At 41.0% G+C, this 23,128-nt stretch overlaps 1 protein-coding gene across 2 annotated transcripts in view; it reads left to right on the plus strand.

The window, feature by feature from the left end:
- Window positions 1-23,128, plus strand: part of cntn3a.1 (contactin 3a, tandem duplicate 1) — a 114,260-nt gene that overhangs the window by 78,348 nt on the left and 12,784 nt on the right. For both annotated transcript variants that reach the window (XM_015967616.3, XM_054745815.2), the window contains exons 12-13: window positions 15,387-15,514; window positions 22,819-22,994. In XM_015967616.3, the coding sequence (XP_015823102.3) occupies window positions 15,387-15,514; window positions 22,819-22,994 (304 nt within the window). The remainder of the gene's footprint in view (window positions 1-15,386; window positions 15,515-22,818; window positions 22,995-23,128) is intronic.

Genomic DNA, 23,128 nt, shown 5'->3' on the forward strand with positions numbered 1-23,128 from the left:
AAATAAATCTAACATTAAAAATACGTGGCGCATATTAAATGATGTAATAAAAAAGGGTAGTGGAACCAATAGTCTTCCAAATATTTTTCTAACAAAAGACAATCAAGAAATTTATCAGTCTAAAGAAATAGCAAATGAATTCAATAAGTATTTTACCGAAATTGGGCCAGATTTGGCAAAGGATATATCAAATACTAAATTAGATGCTGATGCTGTGAGTAAAATAACAAATTTAGACAAAACCATATTTATTCAAGGCACAAATGAAAATGAAGTTATAACAGTTGTTAAAACATTTAAAAGTAAAAAGTCAGCAGATTTACATGGATTTGATATGTCGGTTGTAAAAGAAATCATTGAGATTATAGCCAAACCACTTACACATATTTGTAACCAGTCTCTCCAATCAGGAAGATTTCCTGAAAGGATGAAGGTTGCAAAAGTCATTCCTATCTATAAGGCTGGAGACAAACATGACTTTTCTAATTATAGACCAATTTCTATTTTATCTCAGTTCTCCAAAATACTAGAAACAATATTTCATAAAAGATTGTATGACTTTATTGAGCATCATGATATTCTTTCTGAACAGCAATATGGTTTTAGACGTGATCGGACAACTTCTCTGGCAATTGTTGATCTAGTGGAGAAAATATCTGATGCAATTGACAACAAACAATATGCTGTTGGGGTCTTCTTAGACCTGACCAAAGCTTTTGATACTGTTAATCATGACTTATTAATAAAAAAATTGTGTAGATATGGCATCAGGGGTGTGGCCTATGACTGGATTAAGAGTTATTTAGAGAACAGACTCCAATATGTCCACATTAACAACACTGATTCACAGCTACTGACAGTGACCACCGGTATCCCACAGGGGTCAGTGTTGGGTCCCTTGTTGTTTATTCTTTATATTAATGACATATGTTTAGTTTCTAAAACATTGCATTTCATACTATTTGCAGATGATACTAATGTTCTAAGTTTTGGGAAAGATTTAATAACATTAATGGACAAGTTTGAGAAAGAATTAAATGCATTAAAGTGTTGGTTTAACTTAAATAAATTAACTTTAAATTTAAATAAAACAAAATTTATCATATTTACTAATAGAGCAATTACAGTGGATACAAATCTCAAAATAAATAATACAGAAATTGAAAGAGCGAATGAAATAAAATTTCTTGGCGTAACCATAGAAAAAAAGTTAAGTTGGAAACCGCATATTGACTCAATTAAAGCAAAGTTATTGAAATCATTAGCAGTTCTCTATAAAGTTAAAGAATTTTTAGATGAAAAAGCTTTATATCTTTTGTATTGTTCCTTATTTCTGCCTTATTTCATGTATTGTGTTGAAGTGTGGGGAAATACCTACGAAACCCACTTAAAGCCTTTGTTTATAATTCAAAAGAGAGCAATCCGACTTGTAAATAAAGCAGCTTGTAGAGAGCATACACATTTACTTTTTATTCATTTAAAAGTATTAAAGCTAAGAGAATTAGTTACATTAAGAACTGCACAGTTTATGTATAAAGTGATGTATAATTTGATGCCAAAACAAATTCAGGATCTGTTCCAGATCAGAGAGAGTGTTTATGATCTCAGAGGGTATAAAATGTTTAGAAAGCCTAAAGTAAGAACTAAAATGAAACAACTTTGTATTTCTTGTGTTGGGGTTGATGTGTGGAATAAATTAGACCAGGAGCAAAAAGATTGTTCAACAATGGTAAAGTTTAAGGGTATGTTTAAATCAAATGTGATTAAATATTATGAATCAAGTCAATGAAAAAATGCATAAAACATTAAAGGTCTTTTTTTTTTTTTATGAAGCTAGAATGGGGATTTGAATATATTCCCATACATTTCAAACATGATGTAAAAATTATGGAATCGGTACGCTATTCTAAAATTTTGTTTAAGTTCAAAGGGTTTGGGGGGCTGGGCTTATAAGCTTATGCTTCTGCCCGCGCCCATTCTTAGCATTGTGTAAGTTGTGTGTTTGCTTGTAAACCTGCAAATGTTTCTTTGTTATATTATATTGCACTATTGATTTTAATTTCTCATTAATTTCTCATTAAACTTCTCTCTATGAAAAATATTTTTCTCATACTTAATAGATTAAACAATGTTCAGGAAGCAGAACAAAAGACAATTTTATATAAATCTGCTAAAATGTGCCCATACCAGTGAGCACAAAACAAATACATTTGAATTTGTGGTAATAAAATCCTTGCAAACACAATGAACAAAACTGGTGAAAAAGTTTGAATTAATTGTGGTGTTGGACTTTTTTATGCCACTATTTACATCCTGATGACTTGAAAAGATCCTTTCAGATATTAATTTGAGCAAGTTGTGGAGCTAAAGTTTAGCTATTCACAAAGGTAAAAAAAAAAAGCCTTTTGGCATCAGTTCATGTATTACTTTGTGCTTCAATCACCTTCAACCCTTTTATTCAGTTTTTTTATGAACTGTTTGCTCGTCTTCAGCGTTTATCAGTCTCATCAAACTAGCTTCTATCTTAAACGTTTTTATTTTTCTCACTTGCCCTTGATTCAAAGTACTCCAAACAGAATATTTTAAACACATGTCTACACGTTTTTTCAGGCTTTTCAATGGTAAATTACTGCTTTTAATACAATCCATTATCAGTAACTTTAATGTGTCCAGATTCTTATCATTGAAAATATATATCTCTCATATAAGCTCTTTCATATATTATTATAAGCTCTTTTATATGATTAAATATGTATCTCTCACTTTTGCCCCTTATATATTATCATAAATACATTATTATATGCCTTTTCATGGAATCTTGTTATAATATCGAAAACCTCTCTGTGCCTTTTCTGCTCAAGCTGAACAGCTGCATAAGGGAGTGAAAGCGTTCCTTCCTTCAGTTCCTCAATACAAGAACAACTGTCTTTGTTAGCAAAGGATGTTGCAGGATGTGTCCTGATCATCTCAAGGTTGCATGTCCTTGGGATGAATTGGTCTTTCATTAACAAGGCTATTAGCTGACGTGCGTCTGCAGGTGCAGATGGCAGAATTACGTGTGTGTATGGCAAACTACGTATGTAACATTCCTGTAATCTTCAATAAAAATCAGCCGTTTTCAGCAGAACGGAGAGAGTCTGTCCGAAGCATCTGGCAAGAGCAGGTCGCGGGACTTGCTGCAGAGACTCTCCCCCTCATGAGCGGTGAAACAGTGAATGGACTTCTGATCATTTGTCTCCTCGTTCTGTCAACTTAAAAGGTGTTTAACTCCATCTACTCCGTACCCGTGCTTGGTCTAACGGAAGAGAGACCAACAAATTTGGCGTCACGAACAGGATTTTTTCTTTTTGAAGAAAAAGGAGTTTTTTGGAGGACGATTCGACCCACTGACCCAGCGAACAGATCTTGGCACAAAAACACCGCGGTGGAAATAAGGTAAGCAGAGCCTATTATCTAAAATCTGCTCATTGGATTTATCCAAAGCATTTGTGTCCAGAATCACAGTAGCTGAGGTCCTAAAATAATAGTTGGAGAAGAAAGTGGAGACAAGTGCAGGAGAATAAGAGATTTTTTGTAATGGTTTAATGGTGAAATGAAATGAGGATTTTTCTAATAGTTTAATGAGTAAATGAGATAAGGAAATAGTACAGAAATAGGGGTTGGAGGCCCAGAGCATTAATAAGCTCTAAATTCCATAGGGGTTGGAGGCCCAGAGCATTAATAAGCTCTAAATTCCATTTAAAGAAGGGTTGGAGGCCCAGAGCATTAATAAGCTCTAAATTCCATTTAAAGAAGGGTTGGAGGCCCAGGACAAGGTCCTAAAGTTCCATTTCCAGGTCGTGGCTGACCACACTATTTGCTGACGAGCGGATAGAATATATAACAAGGTTATATAAAGCTTGGCTGGATCCATAGGTGTGGGAACCCTAAAAGTCCACAGGTCAAGGACCTGGTTTTTTTGTGTTAAGGGAAGGGGAAGCTAAAAGAGAGCTCCCTGGATTTTAAGGTCGAGGACCTTTTGCATGAAATGAGAAAAATGTTCTGAGGTAACTGATTTTGCATAAGATGATAAATGTTTTGACTGCTTCTGTGTGAAGAGAGCAGTGCTTTTGGCTATTTCTGCGTGCTTTGGCTGTGTCCGCGTAAATGAGCAATGTTTTTTGGCTGTTTCTGCATGAAATGAGCAATGTGGTTATGAAACTGTATTTTTTGACACAAAACACACACTATAGTTAGAAAACACGCTGTATGAATGTCAAGTCTCAATCAGCTTTGTCGGTAAAACAGATGGAGCTGACTGATTAACTTGAATTACATAATAAAAGAGACAGAATAAACTCCAAATGAGAGTAAATAAGTCTCTTTAGGCTTAGCAACATATCATCTGCACTTACAGAGCAGATAGTAAAGAATAAGTGTAAAAGCACATAGATTTTTTCATATCACAACTAATAGAGATTAGTTGAATAAGCGGAAATCATCACACGCTCCGCAGTTAAAAGATGGGTAATGAATGAATGAACTGTACTAACAAATTGTATGTGTAAGTGAGAGAAATACAGCGCGCCCTCGTGGATGCTCTAGGCAAGATTTCCTCACCTGAAACACAGGTAGAAGAAGGAAATACCACAGAGGTCATTGGCGCTGTCTCACTAATCAATACTGACGAGTTAGAGCCCCCTATGGGCTAAACCCCTTGTCAGTCCAGATTGTCACCAAAAGTCAGCAACATACGACATACTAACAGAATGATGGAAAAAGAACATGTTTGTGAAACGGAGGATGATGGATGGGGGTCTGATGACATTCTGAGTACACTAGGAGAACAATTAGCTTGTATGGAAACTGTGATAAATTTGACAAGCAGCCCGGTTGAAGCTAAGAGAAATAAGGATTTATTGAGAAAGTCAGCAGAAAAGGCGATGAAGGAAAAAGGAACAGATGTTAACAGCAGAGGAAATTGGAGCAGGATTTGGGAAATAAAAGCTGCAGAAGCGAGAGAGAAAAGGCAGAAGGCTGAAGAGACTCTGAGGGAAGCTGGAATGTTGATGAGGAAGAAAGCAAAAAGTGAGGTTGACAGGCAGGCAGCCCGTGTGAGTAAGTACATGCAATGGATAATGTTATGGAACACCGCCAGACCTCATATGAAGCGCGTAAAAAAGGAGCATCCACCTCCTTACTCTTCTACTGCTCCGACAGCTGGAATGTATCCATTAATTAAAGTCACAAGCGGTACTTTGGACATTCAGCCTGAAGTCCCACTTGATAATGAGAGCGAGTGGTCAAGTGTAACTATGACCTCAGGATCAGACGTTAAAGTCAGTCCAACAGCCCCTGAGACACACAGTTCTTATCTGAGAAGCAATGAAACATTAAACAGCATTCCGTCTGCGAGCAACCCAGCTGCGCCGTTCGAACTGAGAGCTAAGCGTCAGGAAATAGATAACTCACAGAAACAGTTCACTACTCCCTACTTCAGTCAGGGCCTGGATGCTCCTGATTACAACATGGGTATGAGCTTCCATGCTCCCCCTCCAGCGCCTTGGGCAAACTGCCCACAAGTATGGCCTAAAGCACCTGAACAAAAGCCAATACCAATTTTTTCATCCTCCCAGCTAAAAGGTGAAGAGCAGGAAGACCCTAATAAAAGTGTAGTGGTTAAAATGGTTCTGGTGGGACATGAATCATCTGATCCCCCTCCAGCAGCCAGTCAGAGTCATAAATCTCTCCCAGAGGAAGAATGGCAAGAGCCGCCCAATAAGGAAGAGTTTGGGGGAGAAGGGGATCAGCTTTCCCTCCCTCCATCCCCAGAGCCAGAAAGAAGACACACTAGGTCCATGGGACCACCCACTTACCAATTACCCCTGGTGCAGAATAAACCCAACGCCCAGAAAGTCTATCAGCCGTATTCCCTTGGTGACATACAGGCTTTAATAGATAAATTGCCAGACATACAGGAGGGTGGAAACACTTGGCTTTCAGACTTTGACACCCTCACTGCTGGACAGGATCTTGCATTGGGAGACTTCAGAGCGGCAATCACTAGATGCACGTCACGCTCACAGGCGGAGGCCTTAGAAAAGGATGCTGGCACAACTCGTGATCCTAATTCTGTACCACTCGGTAGAGTGATAGCCCAATTAGGCCCAGCTGTCAGAAAGATGTTTCCGCTGAAAGATAGCAGCTCAATGTGCAAATTTAAATGGGATGCTAAACAAAACCCTTCAATTTACCTGAACCAAGCCATTGACACCTGGGTGGCCCAAACTGGCCAACACCCATCCAAACGGGGCACGAGCAGCATGTGGTTTAAAAATGCAGTCCTGAAAGGAGTCCCTGATTCGGTGACTCAGAAGATGGAAGATAACCCTGATTTGCAGGATTGTGATTTTAGCAAATGGAAAAAACATCTTATTTTTAACCTTAATAAAATGCAGGTAAAGGAAGAAAAAGACTCTGATAACTTAGAAGATTTACAAAAACAATTGCTCAGGGTCCAATTACAAGCTGCAAAAAAGACTTTAGGTGAAAAGGGGGACAAGGTTAAGAAACAAATGGTTGCGTCCACAGCCACACCCCCACCACAGCAGACACTTCCTGATCAGGTTTCACCTATAGCTTGGCAGCCGCAGCCACCATATTCAGGGCAGCCACAGCAACAGCCACAATATTCAGGCCCATATGTAAACACACCCAACCCATATGCTGCCCAGCGACCACCTTTTGCTGGTCGAACCAGAGGCGGTTTCAGGGGAAGGGGACAGTGGAGGCCAGTAGGCAGCAAAGGGGGACCACATGCTCAAGACATTTGCTTTAACTGTGGTCAACCAGGACATTGGTCCAGGAACTGCCCCTTGCCATACAGCCCACAGAAGGAAGGTCGAGGCAGAGGCACCTTTTCAGGACAAGGAGGGCCTACCGGACCCCACACCCAGATGCCAATGATGGGCTGGGAACAGTGGGAGGGTGGTCAAAGACAATAGGACGCCCCACAGAGAAACTCCGACGGTCAGGGAGCCACGGCAGACCCCCTGCTGTCAATAACTGTAGATGGACAACATCAGCCATTTCTGGTTGACACTGGTGCCACCTGCTCCACCATGCAAACTGTACCGCCCTCTAAGACATCTACGCGCACTATCTCAGTTACGGGTTTCTCTGGGGAACAACAAACTCTGCCTTTCTCCCTGCCACTCCCAACTACGGTGGGAAACCAGACAGTACTGCACAGCTTCGTCTGTTCACCAACAGTTCCAGTCAACTTACTAGGAAGAGACCTCCTCATCAAATTAGGAGCCACCATTTTGTGTGGTCCTACGGGACTTACTGTCACTCTGCCAGAAGGGACTATTTTGCCCTGCACCGGAGAAGCCAGTGATGGCATGTACTTGGCCCAAAAACTGCCTGACATATCAGACTGTGCTGAGATTTATTGGGCTCTGTTGGACACTGAAACCAAGGACACTCCTGGCTTAATGACTCTGTACCAGCAGTGGAAACCCTGGCTGACTCAGGTCCATCCTTATGTTTCTCCCCCTGACCCTCCTCACCTAACATTATTCTATGACAGACATGATTCAGTTTGGTACAAAGAGGCCTTCCAAAATCATTTAGAGGGACAGCAATGGTGTGTACAAACAACAGATATTTATGCTGCACCAGAAGGTGTGGCTGCTGCAGCCAACCTAACCCAGGAACAATTGGCATGGTACATGATGGGAGATGAGGCAGTCCCTCATGTCTCTCTTGCTTTACATCCAGCCCATCAGGCAAAAGAACTAGGAGGAATGGTTAAACGTTCCCTAGCAACCACTGATTGGCGTTCAACTCCTCTTCCACAAGTGTCATATTCAGAATCAACTCAGACATTTAAAATTACTGCGGCTTGTAGTAATTCGACACATTTACAACAGGAAACAATTAGCAGATCTCATGGCCGTGAACGAACCGATCACCCTGATGCTCTGATAATGTTAGACTCGCTTCCCACCTCCCTGTGGTCAACAGGCCCCACTGATGTTGGGTTGGTGTCCATCCCACCTGTGACCTTTCACCTAAAGGATCATGCTCCTCTGTGGGTTCCACAATACCCACACAAACCGTATGCTGAAGAGGGGATAGCAGACACCATCAATGGCCTGTTGCAGGCAGGGGTGTTGGAGCCATCCATGTCTGAATGGAACACCCCGATTTTACCTGTAGAAAAGAAAAATACTGGTAAATATCGAATGGTTCATGACCTGCGTCGTATAAACGCCCTACTTAACACAGATTCACTTCCCGTCCCTAACCCATATGTGGCTCTGACAAACATACCACCTTCACATGCATGGTTTACCTGCATAGATTTGGCAAATGCATTCTTTTGTCTTCCACTTCATGAGTCTCTGAGGGACATTTTCTCTTTCACATTCAGAGGGCAGCAGTTCAGATACACGCGTTTGGCACAAGGGTTCACCCTGTCACCTGGTTTGTTCAACCAATGTTTGCGACAGCTCCTAGACACATGCCCCCTGCCTGATGACTGTGTTTTGGTGCAGTATGTTGATGATTTGCTCTTGTCAGCGCCCTCTGCAGGCTCCTGTCTGCAAGCTACTCAGACTCTATTGTCTCATTTGGCCAAGCTTGGATTTAAGGTCAGTCGGTCCAAACTTCAGATAGCCAGGAAACAAGTGTCATTTCTAGGCAGGATGGTTTCACAAGTTGGTGTGTCATTGTCACCAGATCACAGAAACTCCATTCTCCATCACTCTAAACCTGAAACAGTCAAAGACATGTTATCTTTCCTAGGCCTGACAGGCTACAGTAGGCACTTCATCCCTAACTATGTTGGTCTCACTGCCCCACTACGTGCTCTCATAGCACCTTTTGGGATGCGTCAACTCACAGCTCACCTGAACTGGACTATTCCAGCAGAAGAAGCTTTCATAAAACTAAAACAACAACTCTCCACTGCTAGTGATTTAGCTACTGCAGACTACAACTCTACGTTTTTCCTTGATGTTTCTGGATCAGAAACTCATGTAAATGGAGTTCTGTTCCAGAAAAAAGGGGGAGGTCAGAGACAAGTTTTGATGTACATAAGTGTCATGTTAGATAACATGGAAAAAAGACACCCACCTTGCACACAGCATGTAGCAGGTCTTGCTAAAATTTTACAAAAAACAGCACATATTGTAATGGGCTATCCTCTGAAAGTACTAACAACACACAGTGTAGTGGCTTACATTACATCACAAGCTTTCACCATGACCCCACTAAGACAAAGAAAAATCAGTAAGATCCTAGAGGCCCCACACATTACCTACACACATGAAGGGATAAACATGGCAGACCACATGGGTAATGGGGAGCCTCATTCGTGCGAGCAAAGAACAGCTATAGAAGAAAAAGTCAGACCAGATTTAAGTGCAACCCCACTAGAAAATCCTGATAGGAATTGGTTCACAGATGGCTGTTGCTACAGAGATGACAATGATGGATTAAAAGCTGCATGGGCAGTAGTAGAGCAACTCCCTACAGGCGAGTGGTTCACTGCAGGAGCAGAAAAGCTGAAAGGACAACAGTCAGCACAGAGAGCAGAAGTGTTAGCTATTATTGCCGCTCTCAAAATGAGCACAGGGAAAAGAGTAAATATTTACAGTGACTCAGCTTATGCTGTAGGAGCCGTGCATGTTGAATTGAAACAGTGGTTGAGAGCTGGCTTTGTGACTGCTGGGGTGAAACCCATAAGACATGAGTCTGAGATGAGGGAACTAGCAGAAGCTTTATTCCTTCCAGCAGAAGTGGCAGTGATAAAATGCAAAGGACATAGTCAGGGCTCTGACTTTGTATCTAAGGGAAATCAGGAGGCAGATAGAGCTGCCAAGATAACAGCTGAATATCTTCCTGTATATAACCTGGTGGTTGAAACAGCAACTGTTGAAAAAAGCATTGATCCTAGAATATCCATCACAAAAGAAACACTGAAAGACATGCAAGATCAGGCTTCAACACAGGAAAAAACTTTATGGTTGGCAAGAGGTGCCACTAACACAGATGTTTGGAGAAGTCCAGATGGTAGACCCATACTGACACCTGGCATCAGGCAAACTGCAATGGAAGAAGCACATGGTGTTGGACATGTTGGTGTAGCACAGATGATGAGAAATTTGTCCCCCTGGTGGCATCCATACCTAACAGACATGGCCAGGTATTTGGTTAAAACTTGTACAGAGTGCACTCAGTTTGGCATTAGACCTACCCTGAAACCAATCCAAGGTCAATTTCCAATACCAACATGCCCTGGAAAGGAGATAATCATAGATTTCACGGACATGATTGAAAGGGTAAAAGGCTACAGGTATCTCCTAGTGTGTGTAGATGCCTACACTGGATGGCCGGAGGCTTGGCCTGCGAAAAAAGAAGACAGCAAAACAGTCATCAAATGTCTGATCAATCATTACATTCCCCAACACGGGTTCCCGGAAAAAATCAGATCGGACAATGGGACACATTTTAAGAACAAAGATCTACAAGAGGTTGAAACCATGCTGGGACTGAAACACAAGTTTGGTTCAGTGTATCATCCTCAGTCCCAGGGAAAAGTGGAAAGGATGAATCAAACGCTAAAGGTCAAATTGGCTAAAATCTGTGCACAGACCAAATTAACTTGGTTAGATGCTTTGCCCCTTGCTCTGATGTCCACACGGAGCTCAGTTAACAAAACCACAAGGTTTACTCCCTTTGAACTACAGACTGGACGGCCGTTTCCAGGACCCGCCACAAAACTACCTCTGACTGCTGACCTGACTGACTCCCTCGACTCAAGAAGCCCCATCTCCACAACCTGGGACAGACTGGGTCCTGCTGAAGGTCACCAAAAGGAAGTGGACGGAACCGAGGTGGACCGGACCCTACAGGATCACAGAGAGGACGTCACACGCTGTCCGGCTGGACGGCAAAGGAGACTCCTGGTACCATTGGACCCAGTGTGCTGCTGCGGAGGAGCCACACCGCACCCTGACCGAGGTCCGAGAGAACCTGTCCCAGAGGGAGGAGCCTAACCTGGAAGAGAAGCAGCCGACATCTGCCTGACCAGAAAAATACCCAAGGACCAGGACGAGAAGCAGCTGACTTCTGCCTGACCGAAAAAAAAAAAAAAAAAAAAAAAACAAACACAAACACAAACACTACAAGGGACTTAAAAACCAGGAAGAGAAGTAGCTGGCTACAGTAGCGTGCCAAGCTACCAATTCTGCGGGACGAGGTAGCGTGCCAAGCTACCAACACATCCTGCAGGACGAGAATCCTGATACCATCGCCCCCTGCAGCTGCCTGGAGCCAGTGAAGGGACCTCAACAGGGGGAAGAAGTAACCACCCTATGAACATTCTACAAGGGTTCTATTTAACACCCTCATTTATTTTACAAGGGTTATATTTAACACCCTCCATTTATTTTATCAGGGTTCTATTTCACACCCTCATTTACACCCTCTACTCATTTTATATTATTATTCATTTACCTGTTTAGTATTAGATATAGGTTTGTGCTCATTGCATTTCTACAACCTTTATGTATATTCTGATTACTCATTTGTCCTGGCCAGAAGAAGATTCTGAGGGTAACATAATTCAACAAGATTCCTTTACAATAGTCTGGTATCCAAGTAAGCTGAACCGGTTGGCATACAGGGACAGCAGGTTGGGGTTTAGGAACGACAGATACTTTCGCGATTTCTCTAATTTAGAAGATTTGTTAACAATAGCAATTTTAGCTTATAGCGCGTTCTCTGGTACTGATTACAGCAGCTATAACCCATACAATTTCTTAAATTAACACCGAGATAAGCTTAATTATGTCTTGGCCATTCCCTCCCATTCTCACGTGCAGGCAGCGCCTCCTGATCCTACTTCTCACTGTTATCCTGCTATGTATCCCATTGGCTATTTTGTTCCTCTGTAATGACTTCCCTTTGCCACCCTCACCCCCTACATCCACTAAGAATACCCCGCTAACACCAGCAGCCCATCCCCCACCTATTGACCGGCACAAGCGATCCCTACCTCTCCCATCCTCCTCACCTCCTTGTAACTCTGATTTTCTCTATTTAACCCAGGCAATCACTCTGTGTATTCCATTATCCACAGCCACCACGGTTACACTCCCCTACGATGTTTTGCCCTCGAACCCTGCCCATGGTCGTTACACGCCATCTGATTTGAAAGAGCATGTTTGGTACTTAACGTGGGGATCTTATTCTCAATGGAAGTGGAGCAGTCTTGTTGCTGAAACAGGCGATGATTGGTCATCCTACTCCAAAGGAGTAGCTACAACTTGGCGTACCAGAATCAAATTGATAAAACAAGGCGGATCCAAAACAGGCCCTTTGACTTTCATAATTAGCCCAATAAACTCTCTCGGATGTACCCTATTTGTACTTGCTCCCTGGATTAGTGGAAAGTACTACTGGACAGTGCACCTTTGTGTCCGTAATATTACTTCACCTACCTCTACGGTCTTTGATATTGTCGGGCTAAGTAGATCTCACCCCACTCCTGTGTTAACTGACATGGATAAAGTAAATAAACCCACACCAGCGATAACTATTGACACTAAAAGCCCTTCTGTTGATGAGACATTTCAGACGGTTACAGGCATTTCTGCCAGCACTAACAATTGGTTACTCCTGGCAGAACAAGCTGCCAATGCTTCAGATCAAGATTGTCTTGTTTGCCTTTCAGCTCGTCCTACGCTCCGTATTGTACCACCTCCGATCCCTCCAAAATGTTTCCTCCATTTGATGAACGGGACTTCCCTAAATTCTAATTGTACTAAGTTTGGACAAATCTTTCCTAAGCAAAAACCAGGTGATGACATTGGTACACCCTTCTTTTCAAACACTGTGGCCCCTAATAACTTCACTTGTATTCATCTAATTGGACGAGGAGGTCCTTTTCTGGGGAATGTCACCACAAATTGGTGCGTTAATACAACCGTGTCAGTTTCATCACAATTCAAACCCAAAAAGCGTGCCAATCTATGGTGGTGGTGTGGTGCTCCACAGCTCTATAATGGGTTTCCCAGGGAATCTTCAGGTTTGTGTGCCCTTATCACTTTACTGTTACCTGTCACCGTTACTCCCGTAACCCTTCATGATACCCCTATTTCCAGCTCTTACTCTAGCACCCGACGAAAGCGCTCTTTACAAGCTTTACCTGCATTTCACAATCCCACTTATATAGATGCCATTGGCGTCCCCAGAGGCGTTCCAGACGAATACAAATTAGTTGACCAAATAGCCGCCGGATGGGAATCTATTTTTGTCTGGATAACTCCCAATAAAAATGTCGACCGCATTAACTACATCCATTTCAATGTTCAACTCTTAAGTAACTACACTCGTACTGCACTTGAGGCAGTTCACCAACAACTATCGGCTACTTCCTTGATGGCTTTCCAAAACAGAATTGCTGTAGACATGCTGTTAGCTGAAAAAGGCGGCGTGTGTGCCATGTTTTCTCACGATTGCTGTGTTTTTATACCCAACAATACGGCCTCAGACGGTAGCTTAACTAAGGCCTTAGACGGCCTCCGCTCTTTGACAGAAAAAATGAAATCCCACTCTGGTGTAGACACCTCCATGTGGGACTCTTGGCTTGATGTATTTGGTAAATATAAATCGCTCGTTTCCTCCGTCCTGGTGTCCATGTCTGTCTTCGCTGCCATTCTTGTTACTTGCGGTTGTTGCTGTATCCCCTGTCTTAGGCAACTAGTCCAGAGATTGATTACCATTGCCATCTCTCCTCCACCTGCTGACCCAATTATCCAGATGCCCTTGTTACTAGCCAATCCTAACATTTATTTGGGAGGGGAACCCTCTGATGATAGTGATGACTCTCATGATGAAGAAGATGTTGTTAGAGTGTGAGAATGTTCAGTGATTAATGTAACAACCCTTTCACTAGTTCATTTCTATGCATTTTTTGATTGTTTTGTTTTTATTTTTTGTTGATCATTGATGTCCTAGGCATGCACACTCTATGCCAACAGGCGTTCGCCCCAAAATTGAGATATGACAAAAGGGGGGACATGGGGGAATTTTCCCTATAAACATATGATAATTAGGGTTTTTCGCCCTCATATGGAGTTGCATGCGATCCATACATGTTGTAACATGTTCAGTTAAAAATATGATCATGTTTTTTTTGTATTAGTTTACTGCTGGAAATATGAGAAGCTGTAATCTGATTGATTGTTTGTATTTGTATTTTAAAACTTTGCTTATTGGATTCTTTTTGATGGAATTTGGTGTTATTGTTTTGATTTCTTATATCTTTATTGAACTCTTAAAAGAGTTCAAAAGGGGGATTGAAAATATATATCTCTCATATAAGCTCTTTCATATATTATTATAAGCTCTTTTATATGATTAAATATGTATCTCTCACTTTTGCCCCTTATATATTATCATAAATACATTATTATATGCCTTTTCATGGAATCTTGTTATAATATCGAAAACCTCTCTGTGCCTTTTCTGCTCAAGCTGAACAGCTGCATAAGGGAGTGAAAGCGTTCCTTCCTTCAGTTCCTCAATACAAGAACAACTGTCTTTGTTAGCAAAGGATGTTGCAGGATGTGTCCTGATCATCTCAAGGTTGCATGTCCTTGGGATGAATTGGTCTTTCATTAACAAGGCTATTAGCTGACGTGCGTCTGCAGGTGCAGATGGCAGAATTACGTGTGTGTATGGCAAACTACGTATGTAACATTCCTGTAATCTTCAATAAAAATCAGCCGTTTTCAGCAGAACGGAGAGAGTCTGTCCGAAGCATCTGGCAAGAGCAGGTCGCGGGACTTGCTGCAGAGACTCTCCCCCTCATGAGCGGTGAAACAGTGAATGGACTTCTGATCATTTGTCTCCTCGTTCTGTCAACTTAAAAGGTGTTTAACTCCATCTACTCCGTACCCGTGCTTGGTCTAACGGAAGAGAGACCAACATCATGAAAAGGAAATCATTTCAATGGTTGTTTATTTTGCTGTACACTTCAGATCATTTAGTTTGACATAAAATGAAGTTTCTGTGCATTTTTATCAAAATTTGCATTTTCACGTGCAAATGCAGCATTTCAGCACTTTTTTTATAAACCCTTGATCACCTCAGTATAAACACGAACTCATAATAAGACGTTTGCCTCAAAGTGATTTTGTGCGGCTCTTATCGACTCCGTGGTGACAGATCAAATGGTAACTCTTCAAACTGAGCTTCTTCTCATATCAGACTGACTCACGAACTCATGAAAACTTCAGACAGGAGTTGGGATGTTTCAGGACTTTGAACTTGCTATTTCACTTTTAATGTAGATCGACTGGTGATATATAAAATGTTTTTCTTCCCTACAGAGTAATGGTGTTGGATAATGGAAGTCTGCGAATATCAAACGTAACTAAAATGGATGCAGGAATCTACACGTGTGTAGCCAGAAACCAGTTTGGAGTGGCAAGCAGTGCTGGTAGCCTTCAGGTTAAAGGTGAGCTATATCGCCAACAGTCTGTGCTGATTAACTGCAGCAAGTGAGTTTTTTTTTTCTTTTAGTTGCTTATTTCCTAATTAGAATTTTTATGTTTTTTTGTGCAGAAAGTTGGGCAACACAGCTGAAAATTTCCTTAAAAATTCATAGCAGCCATTCTTGCACAAATGAAGGCCAAACAGTGAAGCTGAATTAATTTAAATGTAACTTTATTCTGTCTTATAGAAATAATCTTGAAGCAAATATCAACAAAAAAACTGAAGCTGTGATAACTATTTTAGAAGATGCACAATTTGTTTAGTTTTCAATACAAACATTCTCAGAAATGCATTTGTTTTACTAAATGTTTTTATTCAATGTGAATTAAACTTTATTGGTTTTAGATGAGGGAGCTAATAAAACAGATGAGATATTGTTTCTCTAAAATATGATCCTACAAATTACATTGTATTTGCCTGACTGAGTTTGTAATAAAGAGTGAAGGTGTGAGAAAATGTTTGAAACACAAAAAGAGCTGATGAAGACAATATAAAGTGCACAGTGATTAATTGTACCTGCTGACTCTATAAGGGATGAGGATCAGCACCTCCAAATCTGAGACCATGGCTCTCGACCGGAAAAGGGTGGCTTGCCAACTCCAGGTCGGGAGAGAGGTCCTACCTCAAGTGGAGGAGTTTAAGTATCTCGGGGTCTTGTTCACGAGTGAGGGTAGGAGGGATCGGGAGATCGACAGGCGTCTGCAGTGATGCGGACGCTGAGCCGATCTGTCGTGGTGAAGAGGGAGCTGAGCCAGAAAGCCAGGCCCTCGATTTACCGGTCGACCTACGTCCCAATCCTCACCTATGGTCATGAGCTTTGGGTAATGATCGAAAGAAAGAGATTGTGGATACAAGTGGCCGAAATGACTTTCCTCCGTAGGGTGGCCGGGCTCAGCCTTAGAGATAGGGTGAGGAGCTCGGGCATTCGGGAGGGACTCGGAGTAGAACCGCTGCTCCTCCGGATCGAAAGGAGTCAGTTGAGGTGGTTTGGACATCTGGTCAGTATGCCTGCTGGACGCCTCCCTGGGGAGGTGTTTCAGGCATGTCCTGCTGGCAGGAGGCCTCCGGGTCGACCCAGGACATGTTGGAGAGGTTACATCTCCAATCTGGTCCGGAAACGCCTTGGGGTCCTGCCGGAGGAACTGGTGGAGGTGGCCGGGGAGAGGACAGTCTGGAGCTCCCTAGTTGGGATGCTGCCCCCGCGACCCGGACCCGGAAAAGCAGAGGAAGACGACGACGACGCTATAAGGTGTTTTGGAAGATGAGTTCCACCTCTGCAGCAGCCGGCAATGTATTTATTGACAACAGCCATTCCTTTTTCTACATGGATCATCTCACATTCAAATTAGAGAAGACAAGTATGAGTTTTATGTTTTTGTAGTAAAGCCACTGAAGTGACTGTGGAGGTACAGACAGGTGTTGCAGTTTGATCACCTGTCCATCTGATACGGTTTTCATATTTTTCACTGGTGCTGCAGATTATATATCTCATTTTCTGTCTCAGAAAAACCAATTATTTAATAATAGAAACATATTTTTCTATTCTCATATTTTAGTAATAATGACTGTTAAATAGGAATTTTCAAAATTTTCTTTGTGTTGCCCATTGACTTTTCTAATGACTTTGTGTGTGTGTGTGTGTGTGTGTGTGTGTGTGTGTGTGTGTGTGTGTGTGTGTGTGTGTGTGTGTGTGTGTGTGTGTGTGTGTGTGTGTGTGTGTGTGAGTGCGTGCGTGCGTGCGTGCGTGCGTGCGTGCGTGTGTGTGTGTGTGTGTGTGTGTGTGTGTGTGTGTGTGTGTGTGTGTTTCATTTTTGGACTTTGTTTTTGGCTGCCCAGCCCACAGACAGAATTTGTTGGTGTTTTTGTTCCAGTAGCTGTCAGCGCAGGCCTTAGTATATGTCATGCCAAACAGTTCTTGGCCCACCTTGTCTTGTTCTTCCTGGTTCTGCCAATTGTGTCCATTTGTGCTGTTGTAGTAAGGTCTTTGTATTGTTTGCCTCTGTGTTAGAACTCCATTCACTGGATTTGTGTTTGTTGTTTTGAGTTGTCTGAATTTTTTTGGGTTCAGCCTACTTCAGCGTGACAGGGTTTTCATTCTTGATCTTTTTCAGTTATTCCCTCAAGACTTTTTGAGACCTGTTGGCTGTGTGTTTGCTCTTGAACCATAGTGTTTCCAGGATTTTTGCCAGCTTGCAGATTCTCATGGTGTGACCAAGTTTGAGAGCTAGATCAGACTCAGACACTGAATACTGGTTTGGGCATTTGAAGAGAAAAGATTGAAGTGCATTCTACAGTGTGAGAACAAAGATTGTTTTACAGTTAAATCCCTCTTCAGTGTTTCGAATTTCCATTAATACCCCATGACTTCATCATATCATATGTTCCTGAGTGCACACACACACACACACACGCACGCACGCACACACACACACACACACACACACACGTGCACACATTCACGCATGCACAAAACAACACTTATTGTCTTCCATAAATTATTCATGTTGACTCCAAAAGGGTAAAGGAAACAGTTCTTTAAACTAAAAAGCCTCCAAACACCATTAAAGCTCCTCTTTGGTGTTTCCTCTCCTTTGTGTCCTTTTACCACTGGTGGCTTTTTTCTTCTGGCTGGTTTTGATGTTTTAGACTTCATCTTATCTTTGAGATAAGATAATAAAAGATTTACTTTCCACAATATCACTCTCAAGAAAATTGCTCACACTCTCATTTGATCACACTGTTTACATCCTTATTTTTTTCATATTTTTTGCTCTTTTATCATTTTGAAACTTTCAGCAGCTGCCTGTTTCACACAATTGCTCTATATTTAGTTTGTTAGTTGTGTACTCTTATAAAACAACACCTTGTAAGGATAATTATAAAAACATGTCCACCATAAATTAATTATGGCATATTTGTACATCTAATGATAGAAATATCATTATAACTCAGTGTAACTCGAGCATATAAAGGCTCACTTTGTCAGTCTGCTGATCGGACCTCTTTATGATGACATTCTTCAGCTGGACTTGTTTCCAGTTTGAAAATGATGACATGCTTCCACCTGATCACTCCCATGTGTCTCAAAAAAGGCCAGCCTTTTACGTTTGGGCTTTTTGATACCAGCTCCTTTATTATCTGCTTCTCTCTCTCAGTTCTAACAATGAGCATTTCTGTGAGTCACACTCTAAAGTAATGTTTGGCTTCAGTCCATTGGTACTTTTGGGCTAAACGAGCTCTTGGAGCTTGCCTAGGGGAAGTGGGGACTAGGGAGCTTCTCAAATGACTGCATACCTTCCAGGTCTTTTCTTCTTTTCAGGTTATTTTTGAGCTGCTGTTTGAAACACTTAAGTGATGTTAGTAGCCAGTCGGGCTGGTAGATGGGTTTATTTCCTGCAGACTCTAAAATATGTAATGTTTACTGGCAGATGTCTCCCTGTCCGCTATTTAATTTTTAACAGGTCAATATTAAAACATAACAATATGTTAGATTATATTTTGTATAATTTCATAAAGATGTATTACAGTAACTTGAACACTACGATGTGTTGCTTCATAGAACCCAAGAACCTGATCAAGAAAAACAAAACATTATTTGTAAATGAAAACCAAACGAGACCAAACCAAATGTATTTATATGGCACATTTAAAAACAGCATGACAGCAGACCAAAGTGTTTCACAGTGGAGCGTGAATGCTCTGTAAATTTATGACAAACAACGATAATTTGAAATGCGAGGATCCTGGGATAAAATACATGTAAAAAGATGAAAATAACTAAAACAAAGATAAAAGCTGACAAATGTGTTTTCCAGGAAACCTGTTTTCACTAGTAAATAATCTTGACTGGTGTTTTTTTTATTTTTTTATTTGTTTTTAGACCATAAACAGAACGACAGCTTAAATTCTGCCAAACTGATTCTCAGTTTATTGTGTTTTTGTGGACCCATTTTTGCCAAGTAGAAGTGCATGTTCAGCCAGTCGTGGTTAACTTAATATATCATTCACTCTATTTTCTTTTTACTGGCTAAAGATGGAGCCCTTCATACAGCAAAAATACCTGGTCCTGGTCAGCTGGAATGTGGACGGCCTCTGCAGGCTCTTTGGCCCAATCCCAATACTTGCACCCTTGCGCCTTTCAATTGCGCATTACTGGCCAGGGGTGTGAGTGCATAGGTTGTCTTGATTCTCAAGTGTGGAAGTTGACATGCCCCCATTGCACCCTTAATCTGCACTTCGCCAGGGTCTGCAGCAATCCAGCAAGGGTATAACCCAGAAGTCATTGCTGCAGGAGAAAAGGCTCAAGTTCCTTTTCTGAAAATGTGTAGTTTCTAATGAAATTAGTTCATTTTAGGATGATTAGTTGATGCTCTAAAACCTTTAGACAAAGCGGCAATTAATGTAAATGCATTTCAGATAACTGTTTGGCTATTTGTTTAAAAGTTGTTAATAAAGGTTTCTGAAAAACATCACAGCGACCAGCATCCCGGCGTGCGTTTCGATTGATGAAACAATGCTCTCTGTCTCAATTCTGCAATTATTTGCACAATTGTGCACTACGCACTCGAAGCCTTAAAGCACACTTTCTCCAAGTGCACTTTGCTGAAGACCGCAGAACGCAGTGCCAGTATTGAGATTGGGCCTTTGTAAAGTCATCAAGTGTGTATTAAAAACAAACTGAGGCAGACAGCCTGGCTTTGTCAACAATCATCTGCAGCTGGTCCCTTGTCCGTAAGACCCCTTCATAGCCTGATCTCTGTTACATTGTGACATGTTTGAAGAGACTTGTGCACACTAGGTCATATCTGATAGGTATTTTATTCTTTTTGTGGAAAAGTGACGCCAAACTGCAAAGCATAGCGACGGTGCGTGAAAAACACCACAAAAAAACAAGTTTGCCTTCACATGAGAGGGTTTTTTCCACATATCCTAAAATAAATCATGTTATAATAATTTAAGGAGAGCATAGTGGGGTCTCTCAGGCATGAAGAGAGCCTAAGATTTGGACATCTGTAAATGCTCTTAGGTGATCACAGCATAACGGATGTTGGGTTGCATCCTTTATCAAAACATAGAAGACATGAAAGTTTTCTGTATTGCAGAAAAAGCGAATCTTGTACAGTTATTAACAAATAATTCAGAGCCATTTCTCACTGACCAAGAGCAACAACAGGAAGCTTACATTTAAACAAAAAGTTACGCATCAAGTCACAAGGTTAGATTAAATGGATGCATTGTTGTGAATAAGCATACAGATGTACATCTTTTTCATCAAAAATGATACTGACAAGATGGAGTTGTCGCTTCATAATTATTAGTCAGGGACAATAAAACAAATGCTGTGTTGGATGATAGACAGCAGCCAGAGGAAGTGAGACATGAGGCTTATTGCCTTTATGCGCTGAGATGTTTAATTCATGAGTGTTTTTCTCTGTGGCTTATAGCCACGCTTGGTTTGTTTAAGATTTCAATCTGTTTAAATCACACACTTTTGCAGTGCTAGGAAATTTCTGGGTCTTTCTAAAGAGCAAAGTCAACAATGCTGCTCTAATAAAATGCCTTTTGGTGATTCCTTTTCACAAGATTTCTTTTTTGAATTGCAAATGGGTTTATAGAGAAGCCCAATTTTATTCTTTCATTCAGTCTTTTACAGTATAACATAAGTGAATTTTTATGATAGTGTCCATGTGTATAATATTAGTATGTAATGCAGGTTTATGGCAGAGGTGGACGATGGATTTAATGATTTACTTAGTGAAGATTCTTATTGTGTGATGCACCATTCATAAGTATAGATGCCTTTTATGTGTTCAACTATATTAAAAAAATGAAGAAATAAATAAAAACAGGGTTTCAAAAAGTTTTTCCCCTGATATTTCATCTCTTCTTTGATGCATGCTTGACTTTTTTCTTTAGCTTTATCTCATTTTGTAGCTGTCAGATTAAAATGATGCCCTCCAAAGTTCTGAACACAACACACTGAAGTTATGCTGGAGCACATTTAGACTGCAACAAAACATTCAAACGATCAAATGAAAACTGGACTGAAATGTTCATTCATCATCAGACATTTCACATAACTTTGAATGAATCGTGGTCTCTAACTGGTGTCTATTCAACAACAGAAAACATGTTGATCACGTGCAAAAGTTGATTTTTTTTTGTCTTACAATCTGATTAGTTGATGTTAATGTAATTTATTTTTGCAGAAGTAATTTATTCCTCAGATTTCATACTCAGTGGATGGTTAATCCATATCCAACCTGATGTGTTATTCTAATTTAATTACACTCCAGGCTTAATATTAAATATGGATCCTCAGATACTCAGTAATCATATGCCATGCTGCTACAAATTGGGAGCAGTAAAACTGTCTTATCAATTGTATACTTTCTCTTTCTACTGTTTATTTGGTTTACAGAAGGAGAATTATCATTCACATGTGACACTGCAGGGAATCAGGTAGCTAAGCAGGTCCTGCCATACCAAGAAAGGAGTTTGACATATTTGCAATCATCAGCAGAAAGTTGTGCCTCTCTTATTTTGCAACTTGAGCCAAACTTTCTCAATACTCACCTGGAATAAAATGCCAGAGACAGTCTGTTTTCCTCAGGCCCCAGGAGATAAACAAGCTAGCTTGTTTTGACAGAGCTGAATATAGACCTTTACTCCTCTTGACATGTTGCATTGGCCAGCCTTTCCATTAGATGCTTATGACATGCATGCATAAATCACAGTGGACTGGTGTGCGGAGGCCTCTCAGGCTGAGATGAATTATCTGCTGCTGAATGAGACATCCAGCTGAGACAACCAAAGATTATGTTGATGAGCACCATGCAGAGGATGAAGTAGTGTGCCTTTTTGTCTCGCACACAAACAGATTTTAAATTACAGCTTCGGCGCAGTTTCCATTATGGAGCTTTCTTTTTTCTTTTTAATTTTATTTATTCTCTCTTATTTAATGATTTATACCATACTGCTGTGAGACTCAAAGTAAAATGCAAAATAGGGACTAAGCCAAACTCAAAAGTAATTTGTTTTGTTTGGTTAACATTTCAGATTGGATTAGATCAAAAGGACAGTTTTTTTTTTTGTCTTTCGTTTCAGTGTGAAGTGTTTTATAACTGTTTGTCAAAGTGCAATGAACAGACAAACAGTGTTTTGATCAAAGAAGCATCTTTACAGCATGCTGGTGTTAGATAAGGTCCAAAAGAACAAAACCAAAACAAGAATTTGACAGGCTTTGTGAATCTGTGCTGTGTGCAGAGGCCACCGCGATCACGAGTCCAGCGGGTCAGCTGGATGTGACTGTGGGGGAGAGCATTGTGCTACCCTGTCAGGTCTCACATGACCCAACACTTGACCTGAAGTTCACCTGGTTCTTCAACGAGCAGCTCATCCACTTTGGAAGCCATGGTTCCTTTTTTGAAAAAGTTGGTGGGGTAAGTTGGTTCAAGTAATGCGCCTGAACAATGTGATTTAAACTAAATAAAAGTAACATTTCATGAGATTTAAATAAGGTGCATCATCTTGGAGATTAGAGCTTCTACTTTATGGCCACAACTTCACTGAAATG

The sequence above is a fragment of the Nothobranchius furzeri genome, chromosome 15, assembly GCF_043380555.1.
Source record: "Nothobranchius furzeri strain GRZ-AD chromosome 15, NfurGRZ-RIMD1, whole genome shotgun sequence".
Taxonomy (NCBI): Eukaryota; Metazoa; Chordata; class Actinopteri; order Cyprinodontiformes; family Nothobranchiidae; genus Nothobranchius; species Nothobranchius furzeri.